The sequence below is a fragment of the Takifugu flavidus genome, chromosome 14 (genome assembly GCF_003711565.1).
Source record: "Takifugu flavidus isolate HTHZ2018 chromosome 14, ASM371156v2, whole genome shotgun sequence".
NCBI classification, from domain to species: Eukaryota; Metazoa; Chordata; class Actinopteri; order Tetraodontiformes; family Tetraodontidae; genus Takifugu; species Takifugu flavidus.
Window position 1 is genome coordinate 4,020,597 of NC_079533.1, and position 23,777 is coordinate 4,044,373.

The window sequence follows — 23,777 nt, forward strand, 5'->3', positions numbered from 1 at the left end:
AAACCCATATTGTATTTAGGGGTAGTACAGTACGTACGAAGTACGAAAGCGCTCCTTTAACCGGAAGTTGTAACATTTTGCTTTATCTCATTGGTCAACAAATCCGATCAATTCCGGAGGGTCTTCAAGAGAAATGCCCTCGATTTTGCCAGCGGTGGCTGAGCAGCTTTTTCGAGACGTCGAAAAAATATACCGGGAAACATCTCAGAGTAAGAAAAATGGCACCGTAGCATTATGAGCTTGTGGTCGGTCGGTCACAGCAAAATGGGACAAACACTTTCATTTCCGAACATTCTTCACATGAACTTATTTTCACAAATCAAAGTGTATTTTCTGAATTGGAGCTCTATAGTGACGCAGTGTTCGCATGTACTTAATTCATTCCTGTTATATTTCGATTGTTTCCCTACTGATGTAATTTAGTATTTGACCTACATGTGGCGCTGTTGCCCAGCAGTATGACCCCAAGGCTGAGCAGCAGTTGTCGCTTGTCCGCCTCTGTCTCAATCTTTTCTAATTTAAGTTTATCAAATAATAGATTACTAATTATTATCGATCTTATCGTACCTGTTATGTTATCCCCACCTTGAGTACTTGAGCTTCTGAATGATGGATGGATTAGTCCCATTTTATTTACACATCTGTTTGTCTGACTTTATTTCTAAAGTTACTCCATCCTAGTCAAAAGCACAAGGCTCCAGATGTTGGGTTTCTGCAACAGCGTCTGTCTCCACTTTTAGTCTCATCAGTCCAAAGAACTTTTTCGCTTGACTTCTGGGTTTGCTATGTTTCTTCTCAAGATTTAAGCCATGACAACAGTTGCCTTATACAGAATTTCTGTCATCTTATTGACTAAATATATAAGCTCCTCTATTATAGCCAAAGGTGTCCTATTGGTATTTTGTCTCAATCTTAACTCAAATGGATGTTCAGTGACTTGGAACAACTTTGGATCATTGACAGTTTCGTAATTATTGTGTAATTGTAATAATAATTTTTAAAAAAAACGATTATGATTATCTACTAGAATCAGCTTAATTCACTGTGGTGATCTCCAGTTCACTGTGAAAGAAATCAACATTGTCTCTTTTGTTCTAAGATTGGTTGTGGAAGACTATTTTGTAACGCTTATTTTGCATACTGTATAAAAGCAGATGTATTATTGTGACCTGTTTGTTAATATCATGATGAGGATTCCATTAAACCTCAACAGACATACAGAATGTATAGCTGCTTTTTTATTTGGTGGAAAAGTTTCAGTTTTTTTATTTATCTTATTAGCTCTGTAAATCTAATTTTTCATATAAAATGTATCTTTAAAAATGAAAAAGTTTAAGCCCCCCCTCTCTGTCTGCTAACAGTTCCTGATGACCTGCTCATCGCGTGAGTATTCATCCACACATTCTTGTCGAGTACAGCAGCATTCAGCAATGTAAATCACATCGATGGAGGGGAAAAAAGACATCTGTAGAATCTGGATTTGAAAACGCGAAGCACTGAGACACAGAGTCAGGATGCTGCAGCGTTTCCTGGCACTGAGTCTTGCTCCGGGTCAGGACGACCACATATTCACTTGTCACATGAAGCATCAGTTGGGATGTAAACATCACGGCTGAAGCTTCACTGCTCAACACAATGCAACAGCATGAAATGATGTTAGAAAGTCAGTTGAAGCTAGAAATATAAGTTCTTCCAACTGAAAATGACCCCATTGTTGCAGTACTGGTAGAACACAAACAATTCAGACAGATATTTCATTGAAAACCCTTATCACACACATATGATTACTCAACAAACACATACCACACACAAATATTCAGATATTTTATTACATTTCTCTGTGCTGTACAAGAAATAAATCTTTATTTGCTGAATATACAAAGTGGAATGCAGATGCAACAACTATGTTATCTTGTTTTCCAGTCTAAAGTTTGTCTTTGGACCATGTGCACTGCAGGCTCTGGACCTGGTTGACCAGCAGTCAGTGAACTGTCTTACATCTCCCAGCGGACGCAGCGTTTTCCAGGTGTGTCATGTTACAGCAGAACCAGATGTACACTTCTGTAAATGTTGTAATGTAGTGAACCCAAAGCTAACTAATCTTCTGTTTTAGTCTTCTGTTTTTCTTTAGAAAAGGAAGTCACACTTTTGAACAGACACACACACACCTATATGCTGGAACATATAAACAGTTCATTTGACATGTATTTCAGGATGTTTGTCAGCTGGTCGCTGTGTTCCTCCGTTGGCTTGTTTTTGTCAAGTCATAATGGCTTTTTTTTCCCCTTAAAAGCCATTTTTTATGCTAGTAAGACGCCCGGCGGCGGAGCTCCGGGAGCGGATAAGATCCGCCCGGGGTATCTTAAGGCTCTGGATGTTGTAGGGCTGTCCTGGTTGACACGCCTCTGCAGCATTGCGTGGACATCGGGGGCAGTGCCCTTGGACTGGCAGACCGGGGTGGTGGTCCCTATTTTTAAGAGTGGGGACCAGAGGTTGTGTTCCAACTATAGGGGCATCACACTCCTCAGCCTCCCTGGGAAAGTCTATGCCAGGGTGCTGGAAAAGAGGATTAGACTAATAGTCAAACCTCTGATCGAGGAGGAACAATGCGGGTTTTGCCCCGGTCGTGGAACCACGGATCAGCTCTTTATCCTTGCTGGGGTACTTGAGGGGAGTTGGGAGTTTGCCCAACCAGTCCACATGTGCTTTGTGGACTTGGAAAAGGCTTATGACCGGGTCACCAGGAGCATCCTGTGGGGGATGCTCTGGGAGTATGGGGTGGAAGGTCCCTTGATAAGGGCCGTCCAGTCCCTGTACTAAAGGAGCAGGATAGCCGGTTGTAAGTCGGGCTCGTTCCCAGTGAGGGTTGGACTCCGCCAGGGCTGCCCTTTGTCAGCGGTTCTGTTCATAACTTTTATGGACAGAATTTCTAGGCGCAGCCGGGGAGTGGAGGGTGTTGAGTTCGGTGGGCGGAAGATCTCGTCGCTGCTTTTTGCGGATGACGTAGTTCTTCTGGCGCCATTGAACAGGGACCTCCAACAAATGCTGGGACGGTTTGCGACCGAGTGTGAAGCGGCAGGGATGCGGATCAGCACCTCCAAGTCAGAGTCCATGGTCCTCACTCGGAAAAAGGTAGAGTGCCTTCTCCGGGCGGGGGAGGAGGTCCTGCCCCAGGTGGAGGAGTTCAAGTATCTCGGGATCTTGTTCACGAGTGAGGGTAGGATGGAACAGGAGATCGACAGCCGGAGCGAAGCGGCGTCAGCAGTGATGCGGGTGCTTAACCGATCTCTCGTGGTGAAGAAGGAGCTGAGCTGGAAGGCAAAGCTCGCGATTTAACGGTCGATCTACGTCCCAGTCCTCACCTATGGCCATCAACGCTGGGTGATGACCGAAAGAATGAGATTGCGGTTACAAGCGGCTGAAATGAGTTTCCTCCGCAGGGTGGCTGGGCTCAGCCTTAGAGATAGGGTGAGAAGCTTGGACATCCGGGAGGGGCTCGGAGTAGAACCGCTGGTTCTCCACATCAAGAGGAGTCAGTTGGGGTGGCTCGGGCATCTGGCTAGGATGTCTTCCGAACTCCTCCCTTTAGAGGTGTTCTGGACATGTCCCACCGGGAGGCGGCCTTGTGGCCGGCCCAGGATGAGGTGGAGAGATTACATCTCTCGCCTGGCTTGGGAGCGGCTGGGGGTTTCCCCAGAGGAGCTGATGGAAGTGGCCGGGGAGAGGGCTGTCTGGGCATCCCTCCTGAAGCTGTTGCCCCCGCGACCCGGATCCGAATAAGCGGGAGAAAACAAAACGAAACACTGCTTCTGCACTGCTTCAAGGCTTTTTAAAATAGTTATGTATTTTATTTTTATTTTTGGCATAAAAGGTGTTCTCTCTTTCTCATCTGAGAAGTGATTCCTCTTATAAGCCTGTCATGTGTGGCCTGTTTCAGACCACCTGTCCTTCCTGCCTGTCAATAAGTTTCTGTTATTTGGGCTTTTCTACCAAACTTTTTTTTTCATTTTCTTGATCGCTTTATCCCTTTAGGGGTCACAGGGAGGTTGCTGGAGCCTGTTCCAGCAGCATATGGGTGAAGGCAGGCTCTACATCTGGATGAGTCGCCAGTTAATCGCAGGGCCCTATGTGAGCAATTGTGGGTTTGGTGCCTTGCTCAAGGTTACCTCTGCATTGCTCTGAAGGTGTTCTGGCACTCCCCCCATATCAGAACACCTCCCAAGTGTTACCCATACTTGAACCAAGGACCCTCCGCTTCAGTCCTTAAACTTATTTTCACTTTGTCTAAAGAGGAAGCCACTGTGGATGGTAGATTTTGAATTTCACCACATTTTTATTGGAATTAAATAAAACAATAACCTCTTACAAACCTCTATGAAATTCCTGTTCAGAGTGATCATCTGTCCTTGGTCATTGTGACCCACAGCCATGTTCGGATTCCTGTTTAAAAAACCAATACAATGTTTCTAAATAAGGATGCAGGCTGTATTCTGTTGGGATGCTTTCAACATGCATTCAACATTCTTTTGTTGCTGTACTGGGAAGGTCCAGGATGTGTGATGTTTATTTACCAGAGATTATGTGACTGGTTTTTAATTTTAATTATTATTTTCCTCCTTTTTCAAACATTATCCTGTCTGCTGTTGTTTTGAGGTTGAGACAGGAATCCCTTAAATTATGCAAACCACTCAAAGATCTTAAAGATTTTGAGAATTTATCCACAGTTATTAGGAGTGACAGACACGAACTGAACCCCAAAAAGCAGACACACACAGGACCGAGTAGATTGACTAGACTTTACTGAAAAGGTGGCAGCAATCCCACAAAGGACCAAAGTTATAAAATTCCTCATTGGAGCAGGTTGGGCAGGACAAACAGACATCTGAATGGGCAATCACAGAGGGTTGAACACCAAATTGTTAAAGATGGAAGCATGGACCAGTCTTTTAAAACAGGAGGCAGGTGTAGAAGATTATCTGGAGATGAGTTGCAGGAGTGTAGATCGCATGATGGGAGTGAACCAGGAAGCAGCCCTGGAAACAGATAAAGGGAAACACAGACAAGGAACAGAAGGGGAGGAGGAGAGGGAAAACACTAGGGAAAACTCCTAACAATTATACTTCCAAAACCATTTTTGGAGTTTAGAAAACATTCTGACAGCAGGTCTTAAACAAATCTTGTTTTATAGATTTTGGCAATCAACAAACCAATTGGCCTGTTTAGAACATAACTGATTCCCTGAAAATAACTGATAAGGTTTGTTTGGTAAAAAAAAATTTGCGGAGTGGAAATGGCTTTTTTGTGGGAATGTCACATGTTCCTCCCTCTGAGATCTACTTCATTGCTCCACTGTTCACTGACTGATCTCAGACACTTTGATGTCACTCACACTTCATGTGTTACCTAATATGACACTTTTTTTTTTTACCTTGCTGCATCAGTCAATGAATAAAAGAAATGGATGCTTTGGGATCAATAACGATTAGTCAGATTGTTTGTAAAAATCTAAATAATGTCAACGGTTTCTTATAACAAGAACAAAAATGGAATGTTTCATCCATGGTTGAAACATAATTGAGTTTAAGAGGAAAAGTTGACAACAATATTAAAAGATTAGAGTGTCTTTGCTGATGTTTTTACATGTATCTGCAGGAAACAGACTTCTCTTTTGGGAAAAACCAATATTACATCACGTGGTACTTCAGATGACATCAATGGAGCCTTTTCCAACATTAACAACACATCCTTTATTTTTATTCTTAATCTCAAATCTGCAAAGCCGGGGTTTATTTTCTTGCATTCGATTAAGTAACATTCCTCCTTTGATTGTGGCAGGTTGTATGTAATGTTGTAACTTGCCAATGCATTCAGGCACAATTTACGCATATTTAGCATGAATCTGCAAACTCGCTCAAGATCTCCTTGTTAATCTGCGATGTGAGATATGATAGAATAAAATAATTAATCAGGTCAAAGAACAAGTAGAAGAAAAGATTTTCAGGCTGTTTTGGCAAACTACATGCATTGCATGCACACATTGCTGTAAATGTTAGGGACTGTTATGGGACTCTGTTGTTTGGGGGGGGGGGGGGGGCGTTGAAAAAGCTTTAATTTCGACCTAATTGGTTATAATTAGTTAAGGGAAACTGATATGTGAGGAATTTGCTGGAAATGATGCGTTGGAAGGGGTAATTGGCTGTTTTGGGTCATTTAATCTTAAATTCCTCTAGTTGTGCTGCCTCTAAGTTCCTGCTTAGACAACTATGACAACTATCACACAATAGTCCACTTCAGAGCTTGTAAGTAGCAATTTGGGCTGAAATTATAAATCTATATTTGGAGGCTCTTTAAAGAAATACATACAAAGACGGTAAATAAAACATGTTTTTAATCTTCACCAGACTACCTTCAGCTCATTGAAAAATACTGGTTGTTTTCTACATACTTGAATAGAAATCAGAAATACAGAATAACAAATATAGATTACCAGGACCTGACCCCAACAAGCAACAATGGCAGGAAAAACTCCCCTTTAACAGAAAGACACCTTGAGCAGGACCAGGATGATATGGAGGGGCCCTTCTGCTGATGGCCGGCTGGGTAGAGAGGGAGGAGAAGGGGGAGGACAAGTAGAGCAGAGAATAGATATAAATTGTGCAAAAACATTAATTGCAACAAGCTATCAGTATAATAGTTGAGTGGGACAGTGGGGTCAAAGATCACAGGTCATTGCACAGCTATGAAGTTGGTGATACGAGGTGAGGAGAGGCGAGGCATGACCCAGTGGGGTGACAGAGGCCTGTCAGGTAATCACGTTTTAGCAGCATAACTAAGATCTTAACCTAGTAATTAGAGGACCCTCTGAATATGATAATATGACTGTAACTACAATAATTACAGTAACTACAGAACTAGATAATTACACAGAAATTGTGAGGGTGTGCCTCACCCTCTGGCTAGTCCCTGCTCCCCATGTCTGCCTGTTGCCCCCCCACCAAGCCAATTGAGTTCATGTTGTGCAGCGCCATGTTGTGCACCGTCTGCACAATGCCTGCGAGCAGCTCCTCCTGTCCCCACTGCCTGTGAGCTGCTCCACTTCCCCCCCCCCCTCCCCCCCCACACACAGAGATTCATGATGAGAACCACCCGTTGTCAAAGGCCAATTTGGACCGCTTAACGACGTCCAATTCTATCGACTCTGGGTTCGTTAGAACCGCAAGACTTTGGAAATACATTTGAGATTTTTGATCTGAATTTTTCTGCTGCTCTGTTCTAGGTCACGTGGTCTCCCGCTCTAACTTGAGCTGAAAACTTGAGGGCTTTTTAATAATACATTTTCTCTAAGTTGACATCACTGCATCTTCTACAAACCTATGATTTTTGTGTTCATGCTCCACAAGCATGTTCCTTTGTGTTCTTTAGCATGATTATCAATCAATCAATCATTTAATCAATCAATCAATCAATCAATCATTTAATCAATCAATCTTTATTTATATAGCATCTGTTACAATCAGAATTGTTTCTAGGCGATTTACAGAATCCCAGGGCCTGACCCCCAACAAGAAACAGTGGCAGGGAAAAACTCCCCTTTAAAAGGAAGAAACCTTGAGCAGGACCAGGCTCATAAGGGGACCCTCCTGCTGATGGCTGGCTGGGTAGAGAGAGAGGACAAGGAGGTGGACAGGTAAAGGAAAGAATAGGTAGAACATAGAAATACATTAGATAATACAATCAAAATAAGCTGCCGGTAGATTTGGGTTGGGTGGGTCAGCGGAGGTCAGTAGGTGAGCATACGCCTATGAAGGCGGCGATACCTGTAGATGAATACAGGAGGGGGAAGGGCGGGGCAGAAAAACTACACAAGAAATAGTCACTAGTCTACTTGGGGAGGAGGAGAGGAGAGGAGAGGAGAGGAGAGGAGAGAAGACCATGACCCAGTGGGGTGACAGAGGCCTGTCAGGTGATCATGTTTCTGGACCCCGGCAGCCTCGGTCTATAGCAGCATAACTAAGATGTTAACCTAATAATTAGACAACCCCATAAGTATGATAATATGTCTGTCTAGAATACTAACTGGAACTACAAAATTAGTAATAATAAGCTTTTTCAAAGAGGAAGGTTTTAAGTCTAATCTTAAAAGTAGAGATGGAGTCAGCCTCCTGTACCTGGACAGGGAGCTGGTTCTACAGCAGGGGGGCCTGGTGGCTAAATGCTCGGTCCCCCATTCTACCCCTAGAGACACGTAGACCAGCATTCTGAGAGTGGAGTGGTCTATTTGGATGATAAGGTGACACTAGCTCCTCCAGGTAGGATGGAGCTAGGCCTCTGAGGACCTTGTATTTAAAAAATTAAAATTCTAAATTTAATGGGCAGCCAATGAAGAGACGCCAGTGAAGGAGTTGTGTGATCTGTTTTGTCAATACCTGTCAGAACTCTAGCTGCAGCAGTTTGGATCACCTGGAGGCATCTTAAAGAGTTGTTTGGACACCCTGATAATAAAGAATTACAATAGTCCAGCCTGGAAGTAACAAATGCATGGACTAACTTTTTAGCATCAGTAGTTTCCTGATCTTTGCAATGTTTCTCAGGTGAAAAAAGGCACTTCTACAGACTATTTTAATGTGTGAGGTAAAAGACAGATTTTGTTTAGAAGTTACTCCAAGATTCCGCACAGAGAGACTAGATGCTAGAGAAATATCATCTAGAGTGATCATGTGATCTAATCTATCCCTGAGAGGTCCAGGACCAAACACCATGACCTCAGTTTTTCCAGAGTTAAGGAAAAACTGCAGAAGTTTTAATGAAGCCTTGCTGGAGGATGCAAAGATCAAAGAACAGATCAAGTGGTTTGATGCTCCATCTGTGCTGATGGACTTGACTACATATAAATGTATAAAAAAGTGTACTTTATTTAAATCTATTATAAATACAAATCCACTTATCACATGTTACTGTGACTTAATTGCAGATGCTTCCTGAAGTCTAAAGTCCTGCTGGAGTTTTAAATAAACTAAATCCACAACTTTTGCTCTTTACTGGTAATATTCTGTTTCCATGGAACTTGGTTGTTGTGGTTGATATTTGGTTTTCTAAATAGCGTCAATAAATCAAGAGGGTGTAGAATTTGCATACTACTGGATTTTTCACCTTTTCTCCGTCCTGATATTGAGTTGAATTTCCACAACTGTTAAGAAATATTCTTCTCTAAGTGGTTTCCGTAGAACATCACCACTGTATTTTTGTGCACCATCGCTGGTCTGATCTGTTTGCCTGTGGCCATCCCAGCAACCACTCATGTGGATACTGTGCTAATGTGAGTCTCTCAGCCATTGTGTCACCCAAATGGTGTCCGGATTGGAATGTGGAACAGACAAATGTGGCTCAGAGGAAGCAGCTTTTAACACTGCAAGCTCTTCAGCTGTTTGTGCATTAAGAAGCAGCACTATTCAGCTGTGAGTTGCAACCGTAGATCTAGTATACAGAGTGAGTTCGCATGTGCTACCAATGCTCTAATTTTCCATGCAAACTGCTTTTTGGGGTGGAACCAACCTCGAAACCTCCTTCCTGTATTGGAGTATTCCTGTGAGAGCCATGATTTCAGACTAACCGTCCTCTGACTTTAGCTCCCTCTACTCTGACTCAGCCTTCATGTAAACGGGTGTATTGAGCGATCTGAGATCTCTGCCTGGCGCAGATGCTTCTGTGTGTGGTTTGCTGCCAAACTTTGCTGCATCAAGGCAACATGAGAGTAACAACACAAAAAGACCTGCACATGACTTGGTGTTTAATCAGCCTGGCTCTTCAGGAGCAGTGAACAGTGCTTTCTTCATCTTTACTGAAGCCCATGTAACGCTCTCTTCTGTGCCTTATTTACAAATGTCACTTTAAAAAAATTAGAGGTCACAGGAAGAGGTGATTTGTCTAAACTGGAGAATAATGAAGCCTGCTCTACAGGCTCAGAAGGAATTTGTTATTTGGAAGAGTCAAGCTAATTCCGCAGCCTAATGTCCTCCAGCATCATGATGATGAGGTTTAAATCACCATCTTCAACCAGGAGAGGCTGTTCATCAAACAGGCCATTGGAACCATCTTTTCCACGTGGAATGATGAAGTAGCTACTTTTGACATATAGTCTTAGAATCACGTTTGCAGTCGTGATATTATCTAAAGTTACACTGTCTAAACCAGCCTGTTGAAGGGTTGTAGCCAATGTGTCTGTAGTCTTTAAGTTTTATCACATTGATTTCCCACCAATAGCTCCCGGAGGCCAGCAGAACAGCGCAACTGGTCTCCTCCGTTTGCCCAGAAATGCCCATTATCGAGTATTTTAATGTGCTTTGCATGTCCTTCCCAGGTGACAGGAGCCTCCGGTCGTTTGTACACTTGCTTCGTGTCCTGTCACTACTGCCCGTGTCCAGCCTTCACCTACACCGTGCTGCACAGGAACATTGGCCTTCTGGTAAGTCTCACTTGTGTCTGCCATATTAAAAACTTGTCTAATGTGACCATGAGAGAAGAAAAAAGAAATCCATATTCGCCCGTTCAAACATGGTCCCCAATCAGACAAAACAATATTGTGGAATGTGAGCAGCACATGGTAACCAAGAGGCAGTTTTGCTGCAGCTTGAATTTTCTTTTGCTCTGAGCGACCTTCTCCGGTCCTGATCTAAGCATCAGGAAGACCCGGGTTCCCTAGAGGATGCTGCTAAAACCAGTGTGAGAAACTGAGCAGTGCAAGGAGCCCTGGTGATATCAGGAGCAGAAATGATGAAGCTTTTACTATCTTGAGGAAGCTGCTGCTGAGTATTTATTGTACGTGTGAAGTGCCAAGATTTCAAATGTGAATTTTGTGTTGTTGAAGTATCTCCCCACTTTTAAAGGGAAAATATGACCCTCCCCAGAGACACAATTAGGGCCACACTCTGACAGGGAGGTCAGAGGGTAAATAAAGCTACCAGACCAACATCTATACTTTATTTAAGCATAATTTGAATGTGGCTTTTTTTAAATCTAAACCACCAATTTACAGCCTTATTGCTAGGGAGGAACACTTTTTTATGAAGTTTTGAATATTGTTGAAGAGGAAAAGATGCTGCTGATAACCATCATTATGGATCTCAACACAACCAAGCCTCATTCTGTTGAGTTTGGGTTTGAAATATTTAGACAGTAACACACTCTTCAGGGTCTGTGCTCTGTGTCCCATTACTATCGGATTAGAAAGGAAACAACTGAAATGGAAACAAAGTGCAGACCTTCAGGTTTAACCCTCCACTGTGGGTTACATGATTCTTCTCTCTACTCTTACCACATCTTCCTGGAGCAGATCAATCTTTGTTTCAGCTATATAAAGCACGCTTCTCCGGGATAGCTTTCTTACAGTTTTTTTGACAGTGTACCTTTTCAATTTTGGTGGCTGTTCAATGTTTTCTCTTCTCCTGGAGAGTCTTGGGTGGATGTTGTAAAGGGACCTTTCCAGGGTGAAGGAAACTTCACCCTGGAAAGCACCCTGGAATGTCCCACCACTGTTGCTCTCTCTCGTGGACCACCAGGCCATTTTCAGTTCCTGAATAACAAACTGTTGATTTCAGCACATTTCTGCCTGAAGGATTCAGATGGATTCCTTCCTTTTTCAACATCAGGATGGACTGTTAATGGATGGATGAATAAATGAAGGAATAGCGCATGAAATGGCATCAGTTGTCCAAGAAAAAAAGGTGGCTAGTAGCCAATTCCTGAACCCTTTGCCCAGTTTTGATATGAATACCCTCAAATTACAGCTGAGAGTCTTCAGTTTGAGCCCATTCTGGTTATATAACTCTGTATATGAACATTCTGGTGATTAGCTTAAAAAATAAAACTTGTCATTGGCCAAATATACATAAAGTTAACCCTATGTTATGTTGAATCCATGTCCAACTGCAGAATAACAGAAATTTCCCCAAAGGAAAGTATGTTTCTTCAGTTTCCTTTGTCCTCCAAAATTAAGAGTGAGTGAAGTCAGTGACTCGACCATGATGACCCACAAGTGAGACAGTCTTAAAAATAATATTTAAACAAGAATAACAAGAATAAAATATTTTAAGCATATGGACAACACACGGGGAAGGGGGGTGGGGGCTTGAACGTATCATCAAGCATCATGTCTGTGCTCTTCTCTTCCCTCCCAGTGCAAACACCTCCTGGCCATTTATCTGTGTGGTGCCATGGCTGTTACTCAGCAGGAGAGCGTGTCTGATCAGCAGATGACTGTCATTCTTAGCGGGGCCCACGCTTCCTGACACCAGATGCATCAAGCCACAGGTAGACCAGCCCGCTGTTCATCAGAGAGAGGGCAGGAACATGGGATCAGTGTGGAGATTTGCTTCATCTTTGAAAGAGACGCCACATTGCTTTCTTTGTTTTTCCTTTAGGAAGATTCTAGTTCATTTCCAAGGAAACAACATTTGCTCAAGGGGCTTTGTCTTGATTTTGATCTGCTTGGTCAGAAGCAGCATCAATTAAAGAATTTCCCCTTCGTATCCAAAAATAAACAGCAATATTAACAATATAAACATTGCCTTTATTAACAAAATAATTCACCATACAGACAGATTGTATTCTGTTAAATAATACTGCAGTTTTTATCAAATGAAAGAAAGGACAACTTCTATGAAGGCTAAACATCAATGTTAACCACAGCGAGCATTTTTCCTTCCCGATTAGTAACAATCTGATAACAGTAGGAAGGAAGGAGGAGTGTTCAATGAGACCAACTTCTCACTGTCAGTCTTACCTTTAATTTCACACAAAATGCAACAGTTTGACATCAATCTGCAGCTTGTAGCAGGCCAAACACCTACAATTCTTGTTTAAACACGTCACAACATTACAGTGCAGTTACAGTAAAGATGTCTCCGTTGGAATGCAGTAAGACTTTGGAATATTCCTGTTTTGTAGCCCTTAAATTCATTCCAAGGTGGAACACCACAAAAGCAGTTGAGGCATCTGAGGAACACGAATGAAACACCACAAAAGAAGAAAATCATGGAGAATATCAGTGCAGTGTGTTCTCATTTGTGTAATAATGGTGTCCAATGAGTAGATTCCACATTACGTTAAAACACCCTAAACTTTTTGTAGTTCATCCACTGTGTCCATGCTTGAGTTGCGCTTTAATGTGAATCATCAGTACAGTATTTGACGGGTTTGACCATCACCACGCCAGAGGAGAGCCTCAGGATCCAGGCCTGAAGCAGGTGTGCAGAGACCTTGTGAGCATGTTACCAGCTTAGAGGAATTTAACATTGATTTAAAATTTCCTTCAAATACAGCCAATGTTTGATGTGGAGTTTAAAGGGTCATACAGAAATGTGATTATTTTATTCACAGTCGCTTCCCCATCTCTCTTATTTTGATTTGTTGGCATTGAAACAGTTACAGCACACCTACAGGTGTGTTTCTGCTTCTGGAAAACTAAAGATGTCTCCTCCGGCTTATGTTGTGTCCCACGATGTTCTAAAAAAAAATTATTAATAGTATCCTATTTGTGCATTTCCCATCTTTCCTCCTGATGTTTCTCAGATACTTCCGAGCCCCTGTAGAATCTTGTGTCCCACTGCCTGAAGTGGATTTAGAAATGCAGAGACAGGAACCCCTTTAACAGCAGTTGAAGAACATTTGTCAGGTCATTAAAAGAAAACCTGTACTTCTTTGTTTTTTAAAGGGTCTTGGGCCAAAATAAGAGACTGGTACCTCTCTCGGCTCTTTTCGGTTCAGTAGAGCTCGAGACACAGTGTTTTTTTTAAATTTATCTTTACATTTTTGAAGATACGATTTGTAATAAATAAATAGAAGCTGGACCTAAATGTCAATATAAAAGAGCACAGCATAAAAAGAATGGTTTAGGGCCACAACAGTGTGGATTCAGAAGGATAAATAACTTTTTTTTATGTGGTCGTGTTTGAATCTTGTTTGGAACCTCACAGATCTAGTTAGCTTCAACACATTTACAGCAAAAACTCCATCACAGTACAACAGTTGAGACCCTACTGTTGACCTATGATTGACTGAGTTTGCCACAGTCATGAATATCAGTCGGTCTCCACATCTCTCAAGCCTGTTCTGTAAACATCTGAGGGCCATTGAGCTCCTGCTGGTGGCTTCTATAACAGGGGGTCGATGGTCATATGGACCTGATCTCTGTTGCGTCTGCTGCCATTCGAGTTGCGATACAGCTCCTCCTTGTGACACAGAAAGTGCTGCGCCAGGATCTTGCGGAAGGTGTTCCTAAAGTCCTGAATACGGTAGGCGTAAATGATGGGGTTGACTGCAGAGTTAGCATGAGACATAATAATAGCGATGTACATGACAATTTCCGGCTTCTTCAGCTCGTTGTAGAAAAGCGTGAGGCAGTTGAGGATGTGAACGGGCAGCCAGCAGATGGCGAACAGTCCGACAATGATGGACAGGGACTTTGCAGCCCGGATCTCCTTCTGCAGCAGGCTGTGATGGCTGTCCGCATTGCTGATGCTCTTGAGCTGAATCTGGATCATCTGCTCCCTGGCCACAGTGAAGATCTTCAGGTAGATGCCAAGCATGATGAAGAGTGGAGGCAACACGCAAATGAAGAAGTTAAAGTAGACCATGTACTGCATGTTGACCACACTCTCAAAGAAGCAGAGGAGCTCGCAGCTCTGTAGTAATTCTTCCCCTCTGAGCCCCTCGATGAGGTCAGTGGTGGTTGTGTTGTCCCCAGAAGGCCTGTTGTTCCTGCAGCTCTGGTGCTTCCGATTCCAGCCGAAGAAGGGGATGAGACCAATGATGAAGGATAAGATCCATAAAATGGCGATGATTTCTCTGGCTGTCTTCCCCGTCATTAACTCCTTGTACCTGGAGGGAACAGCAGATGTTATTGTCGTGGTTTGTCACATGATTGCTCTGATGGGTGCTGTTCTGTTGTGATGTTACAGAGGTGTTCTTTTCATTTGTGGAAAAGAAAACTGGGCCTTAGTATATTTAGAGCTTTAAATCAGGGACTTTGTGCTAGTCCCACCTGAACTATAGCTGGAGCTTTACCTCCTATACTCATGTTTCCATGGGTCTGAGAACAGTATTAGTCACTGTAAGAGTTATAAAGCCTGTTGAGGCAGTTCTCATTGTGGTTTTGGCCTGTTTAAATAAAACGGCCCCGTGAATCTTTGGTCTCTTTAATTTGATGCACAAATGCAGCTCTCTGATCCTCCAGCACTATAGAGCAGTGAGAATGATGGATGAATAGTATTGAATTGGTGCATTCAGTCTCTTATAGAAATATCATTCTTCCACATGTTTATTTTACAAAGGAAGACGTCCTATATGTAGGATCTGAAGGCTTTAGTGCAAATGGACCAAAGCAGCCCATCTTTGCTCCTGAAATGATAAAGATGAACATGTGTAGAAAATATTTTTTAAATGTTAACATGATTATCCCTGCTGCCTCTTCAGAATAACAGGCTCCTTCTTAGCACATTGTCTGCTGCCTCGTCTGCTGCTCTATGCACGTATCTCACTTCTGCCTTCCCAGACCACCGTGAGGCCACGGCTGGAAGCCCAAATGTGCGGCCATGGCATGCGTCCAGTGTCAGATGGACACATCGTCACTGGGACCTGGCCACACTCTCACCTGCCTTCTCTGGAAATCATTCACCTCATCTGTGCTCATTTCCACTAGCTGTATTGAGATGTGCATTAAACTGAGTTGCACTGAATCAGCATGTCTGACTCACAGCAGCATCAGCCAAACTGTCCCTTCGAATGAACTTCACTCATTTCCTTTAAAGTGATTAAGACCCAGGGCCACAAGATGGTGACTCAAATAAACACTGACACGACAGAAGCAGAGCCGGATTAACCACAATCTCCAGCTCCTGATGAGGCGCAACTTTTATAAAAGTTAAATAATAATCTGTCTAGACCATAGGTGGGCATCGAGGGCCGTATCCAAGCCAGACTTTCTGTCCTACAGGTAAACACTTTCACCTGGGGTTCCATTTACCTTGGTGAAAGCGGTTTCTCCCTGGTAGGATGCAAAACCTGGCTGGATTCCAGCCTTCATGGATTGGACTTGCCCATCAGAGAAGGTCAAATCCATTCCTCGAGGGTTGAATTCAAGCCTGCCTACCAGGCAGGAAATGCTTTCACCAAGGTAAATGAAACCCCAAGTGAAAGTGTTTACCTGTAGGACAGAAAGTCTGGCTTGGATACGGCCCTCGATGCCCACTCCTGCTCTAGAGGATGTGGAAATTTTTAATTTCCAAGTTCTTCTTCAATGTCATAGAGAACAGCAACAGATCAACATCAGATCTTTTATTAAATGTAGCCTCTGGCTACTCTTTCACAGTCATTCACAAAGTAACAGACACTAAAACACAGAACCATTACAGACTCGGTTCCCTCATTACAGTTTGGCATAGGGGAGAGGCGTCTACTGGTGTTATGTAAAGTAGTAGAGAAATGTTGTGGTTCAGCTTCAATGAAAATGTTGATGTAGGAGATATAAATAGCACAAGATAATCTGGGAAAAAACCATATCTTCTGCTTTATCTCTTCTTAGTCATCGCACCTCTGAGTCATCTGAGTACAATCCCCTGATAGATTCAGCTCGTCATGGAATCAGAATTAGATTTAATATCTACAATATATCCAAGTTTGATGCTAACCTGCCATTTTTGTATTCCCGTAGTGTCCATGAGCCTGAGAGCACGATTGAACTGCACGATGAGGTCCAAATCTTTGATGATTGTCGTCGCAATTTTCAACTTTCCTCAGCTGGATGGTGAATAGAACGCACATATATCACAGATATTCAGCCATGTTTTATTACTGTTTATACATTTACACGTATGTAAGTCGTTCAAAAGCACAATAAATATGTCCACTTTATTTATATCTCTTCTAATGATAAAAGGCAAAAACAAACAAATTAAACTCTTTTTTTCTGTGCTACATCTGAGTAAACTCATATTTTAGGACAAATTAGTTTCCTACAGTGAAGGGAAGCCATGCCTGAACATGTGTGAATACTGTAATGGGTGGGTTCCGCCCCCACACTCCAGTCCTATGTGTGCAAGCGAATAGGTCACCACAATGTCCATGAATCTGCACGCCCCACCACCAGCGACCCACCCACCCACTCTTTTTGGGGGAGCCAAAGCAGGCGAATGGATTATCTGTGGCATGACGACACCACGCTGGCATCCATCTCTTTTTTGCTTTTTTTACTCTGCATTATTCGGCATACATCCCTCCTCTCTGGTGCATCGCTGTGCTTCCTGCCCGAGGACAGGGATGTCCGCCAGGCCACACACACACACACACACACACACCACACACACACACACACACACACACACACAATCTAGGCCCTGATCCAAACACAATGTAACAGGTGGTCGTTCACACTGACAACACTCAAGTTTTATTAAGAAATTATATCAAGGGACAGATCACCCAGAAGCAAACCTCCGTATTTCTGTTAGTTCAGGTTAAAGGTGTACGGTAATTAAGACCTCAAATTCAATACAATTTTTTATCTCCAACTATAGTTCAGGATTGTTGTTTTAAAGCACGAATGTTGCAGTGCAGCTGAACACAAAGTGCCTCGAGTGTTTGTTGACTAGGTGGAAGTTTAAAAATTCTTCTGAAGGTTCATATTCAGTCTTAGCTAAGCTTGCTGGTCGCATGTTTGGACAGAGGAAGGAAAGGTGAACACACAAGCTTATCTAACGGAACATGATTTCCCAGAGTGCACCTTGCTGTTAAGTGTCATTTAGCACATGTGCTCTCGTAACTAATCTGTTCTAGAGCATAAAACACAGTGTATCCTTTATGTTTGGGTTTTTCAGACAAAATGGAGGCTGTGAGCAACTTGATTTCACTGATGTATAAAGGCAATCACATCCAGGGCCATTTTAACCCTGAAACTCCTACATCATGTCTGAGGGCACAGCATGGAACCACATCAGAAGGCTCTCTTTTCACTGATGCTTCACAAGCACTAAGGCAATCATGTTGCATCTAACAACAGCATCCACTGATATCAGACACGCCTGGAAAGAATAAACACAGTGCACAGGCCAGCTGAGAGGGGCACGGACACCAAATCCAGGAAGTGCAACAGGCAAAAAATAATCATGGGCTCAAAGCAAAATAATGAAATGGCTCACACAGCTACTTCATCATCATCAGTGATGAAGATCCACTGTAAATTAGCTGTTCTTCATATCTTTAGCACTTGTGGGAGCTTCTACACACAAGTCCACCTGTCAGGAGGCTGGAAACAGCTCTCCTGAAGTGAAAAATACTCAAATACAAAAACAAGCAGCATGAGAATCCATATCTAAGAAGTGTACAGACAGAGTATATGGGTGGTGTGTGTGTGTGTGTAGCTCTGTCCTCTTGTGGGATTTGAAACATCTGGCTTTTGCCTCTCATTTCCAATCAAACCTTCTGAGAAAACTTTCACCTGTGAGAGAATCAGCCCGAAAGTGACCACAGTCACACTCTAACTCATCGCTGTGAACATACACACACACACACACACACACACACACACACACACACACACACACACACACACACACACACACACACACACACACACAGTGGTCTCGTGGAGATTGTGGCCAGAAATTGCAGAGAACCTATAAAAGGTGACATTGACATTCGTTTCCTTGCTCACTCTATGTGGAATAAAGCTTTCTGTCCAGGTTTGCAGGTTCGTCCCAGACAATCAAACTGTCCTCACGTAGGATAGATTGACTTTAAAGGAAAGGACAGCACCTCCTAGCACCCCTCACCCCAACCCCCACATGTGACCATCTCATAATCAGAGATTCACAGTAGCATCAACACCATGGAATTTCTCCTGCAAACTGAAAATATTACTGTGAAATGTGCTATTATTACTCTGTTTACACACAAAAAAAACATGACTAATGTTTTTTATGCTGAAATGAGTCCATCAAAAAGGTGTTCCATATAATTTGGTTGGTTATTAAATTTCCAGCTGATCTGACATCTTCACCCATCTGGATTCTTTAAATGTCTCTCTTAAGCTGCGGATGAAATAAATGATCTAGTAATGACTAATGGATCCTCAACTGATCCCCAACTTGGCTGTGGTTGGTTATTGATCTGTAGCTCCTTCTGCACTAGAGACAGAAGGAAACCAATTTAGATATTCCTCATTTTCAGGGAATTTTCCCAGAAACTCCAGCCGGAGTTGAAGCTAAGCGTGAACTCCTGCAGTTATTAAGGATCCAACTCAAAGTGCCTGATGTTGTCTCTGCTTCCCTTGTGTTTAGAGGTCTTATCTGGATGTTACACCAGATGAACAATGTGAGCTGCAGCGAATAGTTTAATGTAATCACAGAGATAACAAAGGCTCCAGTTGATGGACGGGACCAAGCCTGCTTTTCATTTATTCTGACACATTTACAGAGTAGACATCTCTGAGGTCTTGAAAAGTCACTTAATCATCTGTCCCAACTTGTCTCTGCCAACAGTGATCAGTTGAACACCAAGCACACACTTAAACAACAACTCACCTGAGGTGGATTTTGACTGCCAGGTATCTGTCGATGGCAATAGCCAGAAGGCTGAAGATGGAGCTCTGAGTCAGGACCAGGACAAAACACGCCAGGAAGAGACACCCATAGAAGTCCAGACGTATCCCGAGACTGATGGTTATGGCGAAGGGGATGGCGAGGCAACCAACCAGAATATCGGCCACAGCCAGAGACACCAGAAAGTAGTTGGTGGCGTTCTTCAAAGTGGTGTTAATCGCGACTGCCCAGCACACTAATACGTTGCCAGAAATTGAGAGAAGTGCGATGATGATTTCAATCACGATGTAGAAGTAATTCATCTCAGCGGAGTGTTGGAGGAGCGAAACCTGGGGGCTGTTCAGAGAAAACGGCGCTCCTAGTCCTGGAGGACAAGAAGGGACTTTCTTCTGTCATCCAGGAATATTCCACAAGTGGGAGCTGAGCTGACAGCCATCTGCGGGAAAAGCAGCGAGTAGTTACATGAACGCGGCAAGTTCACGATCCCCGCATCGTGAAGTTGACAAAAGCGCCGCAGAGGAACTTGGAGCAGTAACGGATCAGTTCTGTTGGCGGTCTGCAGAAGTGTGCAACAGCAGCAGAAAGTCGTTTAACATCGCTGCACAGGATTTGTGGCTGTTCTTACATCGACGGCGGCTCATCTGGGCGACATCCAACCCGCGTCTGCGGACGCGAAGCCACGGCCGGACACAAATTGGCCGACAGGCGGGCCAAACTGCAGGGTGAAACGTAAGAAAAAGGGGGGAAATCGATTTCTGAGAAAGCCACGCCCCGATTACACCCACAAATGCACGCAAACACATTCGCGCAATTAAAAACCCCGTCGCGCTGAGAGGAATCCCCGTCCGATGTGCGTAATTACGCGCCTACCAGACACCATCATCGAGTTCTGCCTTCGTTGCGCTACTCTTGATTTTCATAACGCCTCGAGCGCGCGCATAGACGCTTTTGGCGTCAGTCTGCTGAGACAACCGAATTATTTATAAAGTATTAATTATTATTATGAACTTTACGGCTTATATTACAGCGTTGGATACAAATTCCTAACTTCCTATTTGATGATCAGATCACAGGAGAGGGTTTTACGTTTTACTACTACTAATAAATAATAGGAAGAAGAAGAATGGCGGAAATTACAAGCAAGTTATAAAATACGAAAGGAGTCAGTCCTTTATTGAGTCGTACAACATTCTGTAAAGTATAAACTGCATCCTTATTAATCAATACACGTCACACTGAATGTAAATAACGTCTTCAAACTTCAATCAATCCTAAACTTATTGAAATCATTAGACCCCTCATCTTTGTCTCAGATTGAACATGCAAAATGCAATTGAATATTACAAAAGCAACTGGTTTTGTCTGGATAGAAGATGAAGTGTGATTATCTGTTTCAAGTGGTTCTGCAGTCAACAACAAAGAGATCAATTTTCATGTAAATATTCCTACAAAACTAGCCACTCAACAGAATTGGGGGGGGGGGGGGGGGGTAAATATCTATGACATACGATGATGGAAAATATAAAGAATTCTGCTGAAACTCCTGAAGTTCTGATACGAGGGATGATTCACTCAACATGGCTTCTATGGAACTGTTGACCTGCAGCTCCTTATCAGGTCTCAAAGTACTTGTATATCTTAGACGTACAACATGACGCTCTGCCAGTCTGGCCGGTCTGTCCTCATCAGCTCCTCCATGTCCTGTTTGTAACAGAGCAACAGTTCAGAAAGGTTGTTCAATTGTAGTGTGGAACCTTTCACACAGCGCCCCCATCAGGAAAAGACAGGACATAGCATGAATGTCTGCTACATTACTGAAAAAGTAGACAATACAGAGTCTAAATAGTTAAATACACAACCAATGTCAGTAGATTTAGAGTGTTGGGAGGGGCTTTTACATTCAATGTTGTGTAGATTGAATAATGGTTAATATGTACTTTTCCTCACCTTTTCTGAACTTTGTCGAACAATGTCATGTTCAATGTGTTTTTCTCTTACACTACCATGACAGCATTTTTGCATTTCTGTAACTGCTTTGAATTATTCCCACATCCCATAATTCTTCACACTGTGATCACAGGGAAATTAATTTTTAAAAAGCCATGGCTGGTTGTGCAGATTCAGAGACATGTAAAATTAATTAAGTCTAACTTGTGAAACTTTAAGCCAACTTTAAGTAGTTATTTATGTTAACTTACAATTGCATTCATCACTTTACATTTATTTTCCTCCTACAGTCTGGGATGCAAATTAAAGTAAGGAGATACCATCATCTACAGTTCCCTAAACAACCACTGGCCTGTTAAATCCAGACAGAATGGGATGATCTGGGCTGTTCCAGCCAGGACACTTGTCAAAACAAGAGTAACAGTTTCATAGAAATAGTGTTGATTTAAAGTCCCTAAAAAAGGTTCCAGTAGTGCAGACACATTTTAATCACATAAAGTAATAATTAAGAGAGTCCCAGGAAAGTTAATTAAATTCAAGCAAAAAGGTTGTTTTATTTCAGCATTGGTTTGTTTTACATTTCCAGTTCAGCAATTTGGTGCCGAAATTGTCCGGGTCACCAGCCAGGTCCATATTAGTTCATATTCAGCACTTCTCACTGAACAAAGAGTTTTGCATATTCAGCATTTTCTATAGTCAGAAAAAGTACCTGAAACTGTAGGAAAGCACAACTTTAATTTTCCAGATCTACTGGCCAAAACTTTCATTTTTCAAGGGAAATCAGGTCCAAGAAGGTGTCTGGATATTCAGGCTGACGTTCAGCACAGCGCTGTCCACCAGCAAGATGACTTGGTCCATTGGGGGAAGTCAGCGGTTTTTTATACATGATCTCAGATTTACAGCGCTACCTGTCCCTATACGCAGAACTACACTAGGGCCCCACAGTTTGGGGGGGGGCATTTTTAGCAAATATGTGTAAACTGATGCATACTGCTGGCAATATGAGTGGGAGACCAAGCTAGTGACAGCTTTAACATGATGCCGCAAACACAGTCACAACAATCATCAACAATTAACATCAGCAGTCAAAGGCTGCAGAAATGGAGAACAACAGGAGTCCAAAACGAAAAAGACATGAAAACAGTGAGAAGCTCTGGCTTTGTAGTATGTTTTAATGGAGTGATGTAACTTACCAACGTGGAAAATCTAAACCATAACAGCCACAGCTGTTGAGTGTTAATAGAATACAAATGTGTGTAGCCAATACGTTTGATGAAACACACATAAGGGTCATCAATTAGTTTGTGTCCCCCATAATAATAATAATAATAATATAATAATAATAATAATAAGAGTGAAGACAGCATATTTGAAGATTATTATCAGAACCTAAACCTTTTTCTTAGGGCCCCTGTTTAAGCATTTATATTGTCATATTTTTGCTCAGCCAGGCTCCAGTATACATCAGCTCCACTCCCACTTCCATTTTTAGACAAGGTGGACTTTAGATCTAGTCTGATGAAATCAAGTTGTTGACATTCAGCGTCTGGTTTAATGAGCGGTGTAATGCTGTAAAGTGTTAGTTCCTCAAAACACAAAGTGCTCATCTTGAGCAACAAACTGCTGCTTCTGCTGCTGACTCACTCGCTGATACTTCAATGTTTGCAAGTTTGGACATGAAAAACTTTTAGATTTAGTACTTTTATTAGTTTTAATCCTGTTTGGTATAATAAGTGTACACAGCTCCAGAGAAAGCAGGTCAAAGAAATAAAACTGCCAATTAGGACACATCAGTCCCATAAACGCTAGTTTCTGTTATCTGTACGACAGAACAGTAAAACAGTATGATTAAAAAACAGGTGGTCAGCAGCTCAGAGGTCACGTTTGAACAGAAGATACTTGCAGAGGGTGAATTAACCAGCATCTTGTTACTATCACTGAAAGACCCTGAAAAACCTTCACACTAATCTTGTTGCTAACAGCAACAGGGACTTACACCGCTGGGTTTTGAAAAGATTTGGTTGAGTATGTGGAAGATTCCTGAGTTGATGTTGTGAATGAGGCTCAATTCAGTTATTTTGTGCGCTGAACTGCACCAAACTGCTCAAAGTGTGTGATGATAATCACTGCTGATTAAAGTTTGCACTGTTGTCACTTTGCTGTCAATCACATCCAAAACCAAGACTGCCATTTAGTCAAATGAGCATTTGAAATTTTCTGTTAATGCAGATTAACTCAAAT

At 42.5% G+C, this 23,777-nt stretch overlaps 2 protein-coding genes across 5 annotated transcripts; one reads left to right on the top strand and one right to left on the bottom strand.

The window, feature by feature from the left end:
• The first annotated feature begins 62 nt into the window (after positions 1 to 62).
• On the top strand, positions 63 to 19,742 carry zswim7 (zinc finger, SWIM-type containing 7). 4 transcript variants are annotated; one of them, XR_008953557.1, is made up of 7 exons: positions 65 to 209; positions 1,362 to 1,383; positions 1,924 to 2,026; positions 10,358 to 10,462; positions 12,174 to 12,306; positions 16,706 to 16,798; positions 19,530 to 19,742. XR_008953557.1 is itself a non-coding variant. In XM_057053654.1 (6 exons), the coding sequence occupies exons 1-5, from the start codon at positions 134 to 136 to the stop codon at positions 12,282 to 12,284; spliced, it is 417 nt and encodes a 138-aa protein (XP_056909634.1). In that variant the 5' UTR covers positions 63 to 133; the 3' UTR covers positions 12,285 to 12,306; positions 15,548 to 16,696. The 4 variants fall into 4 exon arrangements, 3 of the variants coding, with proteins under 3 accessions (XP_056909634.1, XP_056909633.1, XP_056909632.1); XM_057053654.1 differs by lacking the exons at positions 16,706 to 16,798; positions 19,530 to 19,742 and adding an exon at positions 15,548 to 16,696 and having other exon boundaries at positions 63 to 209; XM_057053653.1 differs by lacking the exons at positions 16,706 to 16,798; positions 19,530 to 19,742 and adding an exon at positions 12,417 to 12,567 and having other exon boundaries at positions 63 to 209.
• On the bottom strand, positions 12,545 to 19,891 carry adora2b (adenosine A2b receptor). The gene is made up of 2 exons (XM_057053638.1): positions 19,572 to 19,891; positions 12,545 to 14,874 (listed from the first exon to the last, which is right to left on the bottom strand). The coding sequence occupies exons 1-2, from the start codon at positions 19,889 to 19,891 to the stop codon at positions 14,148 to 14,150; spliced, it is 1,047 nt and encodes a 348-aa protein (XP_056909618.1). The 3' UTR covers positions 12,545 to 14,147.
• Between the last annotated feature and the right edge of the window lie 3,886 nt (positions 19,892 to 23,777).

Bases quoted from the DNA above. Each gene is read 5' to 3' on its own strand.
- adora2b (XM_057053638.1), bottom strand. From the start codon at position 19,891: ATGAATTACTTCTACATCGTGATTGAAATCATCATCGCACTTCTCTCA. The intron at 14,875-19,571 runs GTGAGTTGTTGT...TGTTCCCTCCAG, and splicing joins GCAGTCAAAATCCACCTCAG to GTACAAGGAGTTAATGACGG.
- zswim7 (XM_057053654.1), top strand. From the start codon at position 134: ATGCCCTCGATTTTGCCAGCGGTGGCTGAGCAGCTTTTTCGAGACGTC. The intron at 210-1,361 runs GTAAGAAAAATG...GTCTGCTAACAG, and splicing joins ATACCGGGAAACATCTCAGA to TTCCTGATGACCTGCTCATC. The intron at 1,384-1,923 runs GTGAGTATTCAT...CTTGTTTTCCAG, and splicing joins CCTGATGACCTGCTCATCGC to TCTAAAGTTTGTCTTTGGAC.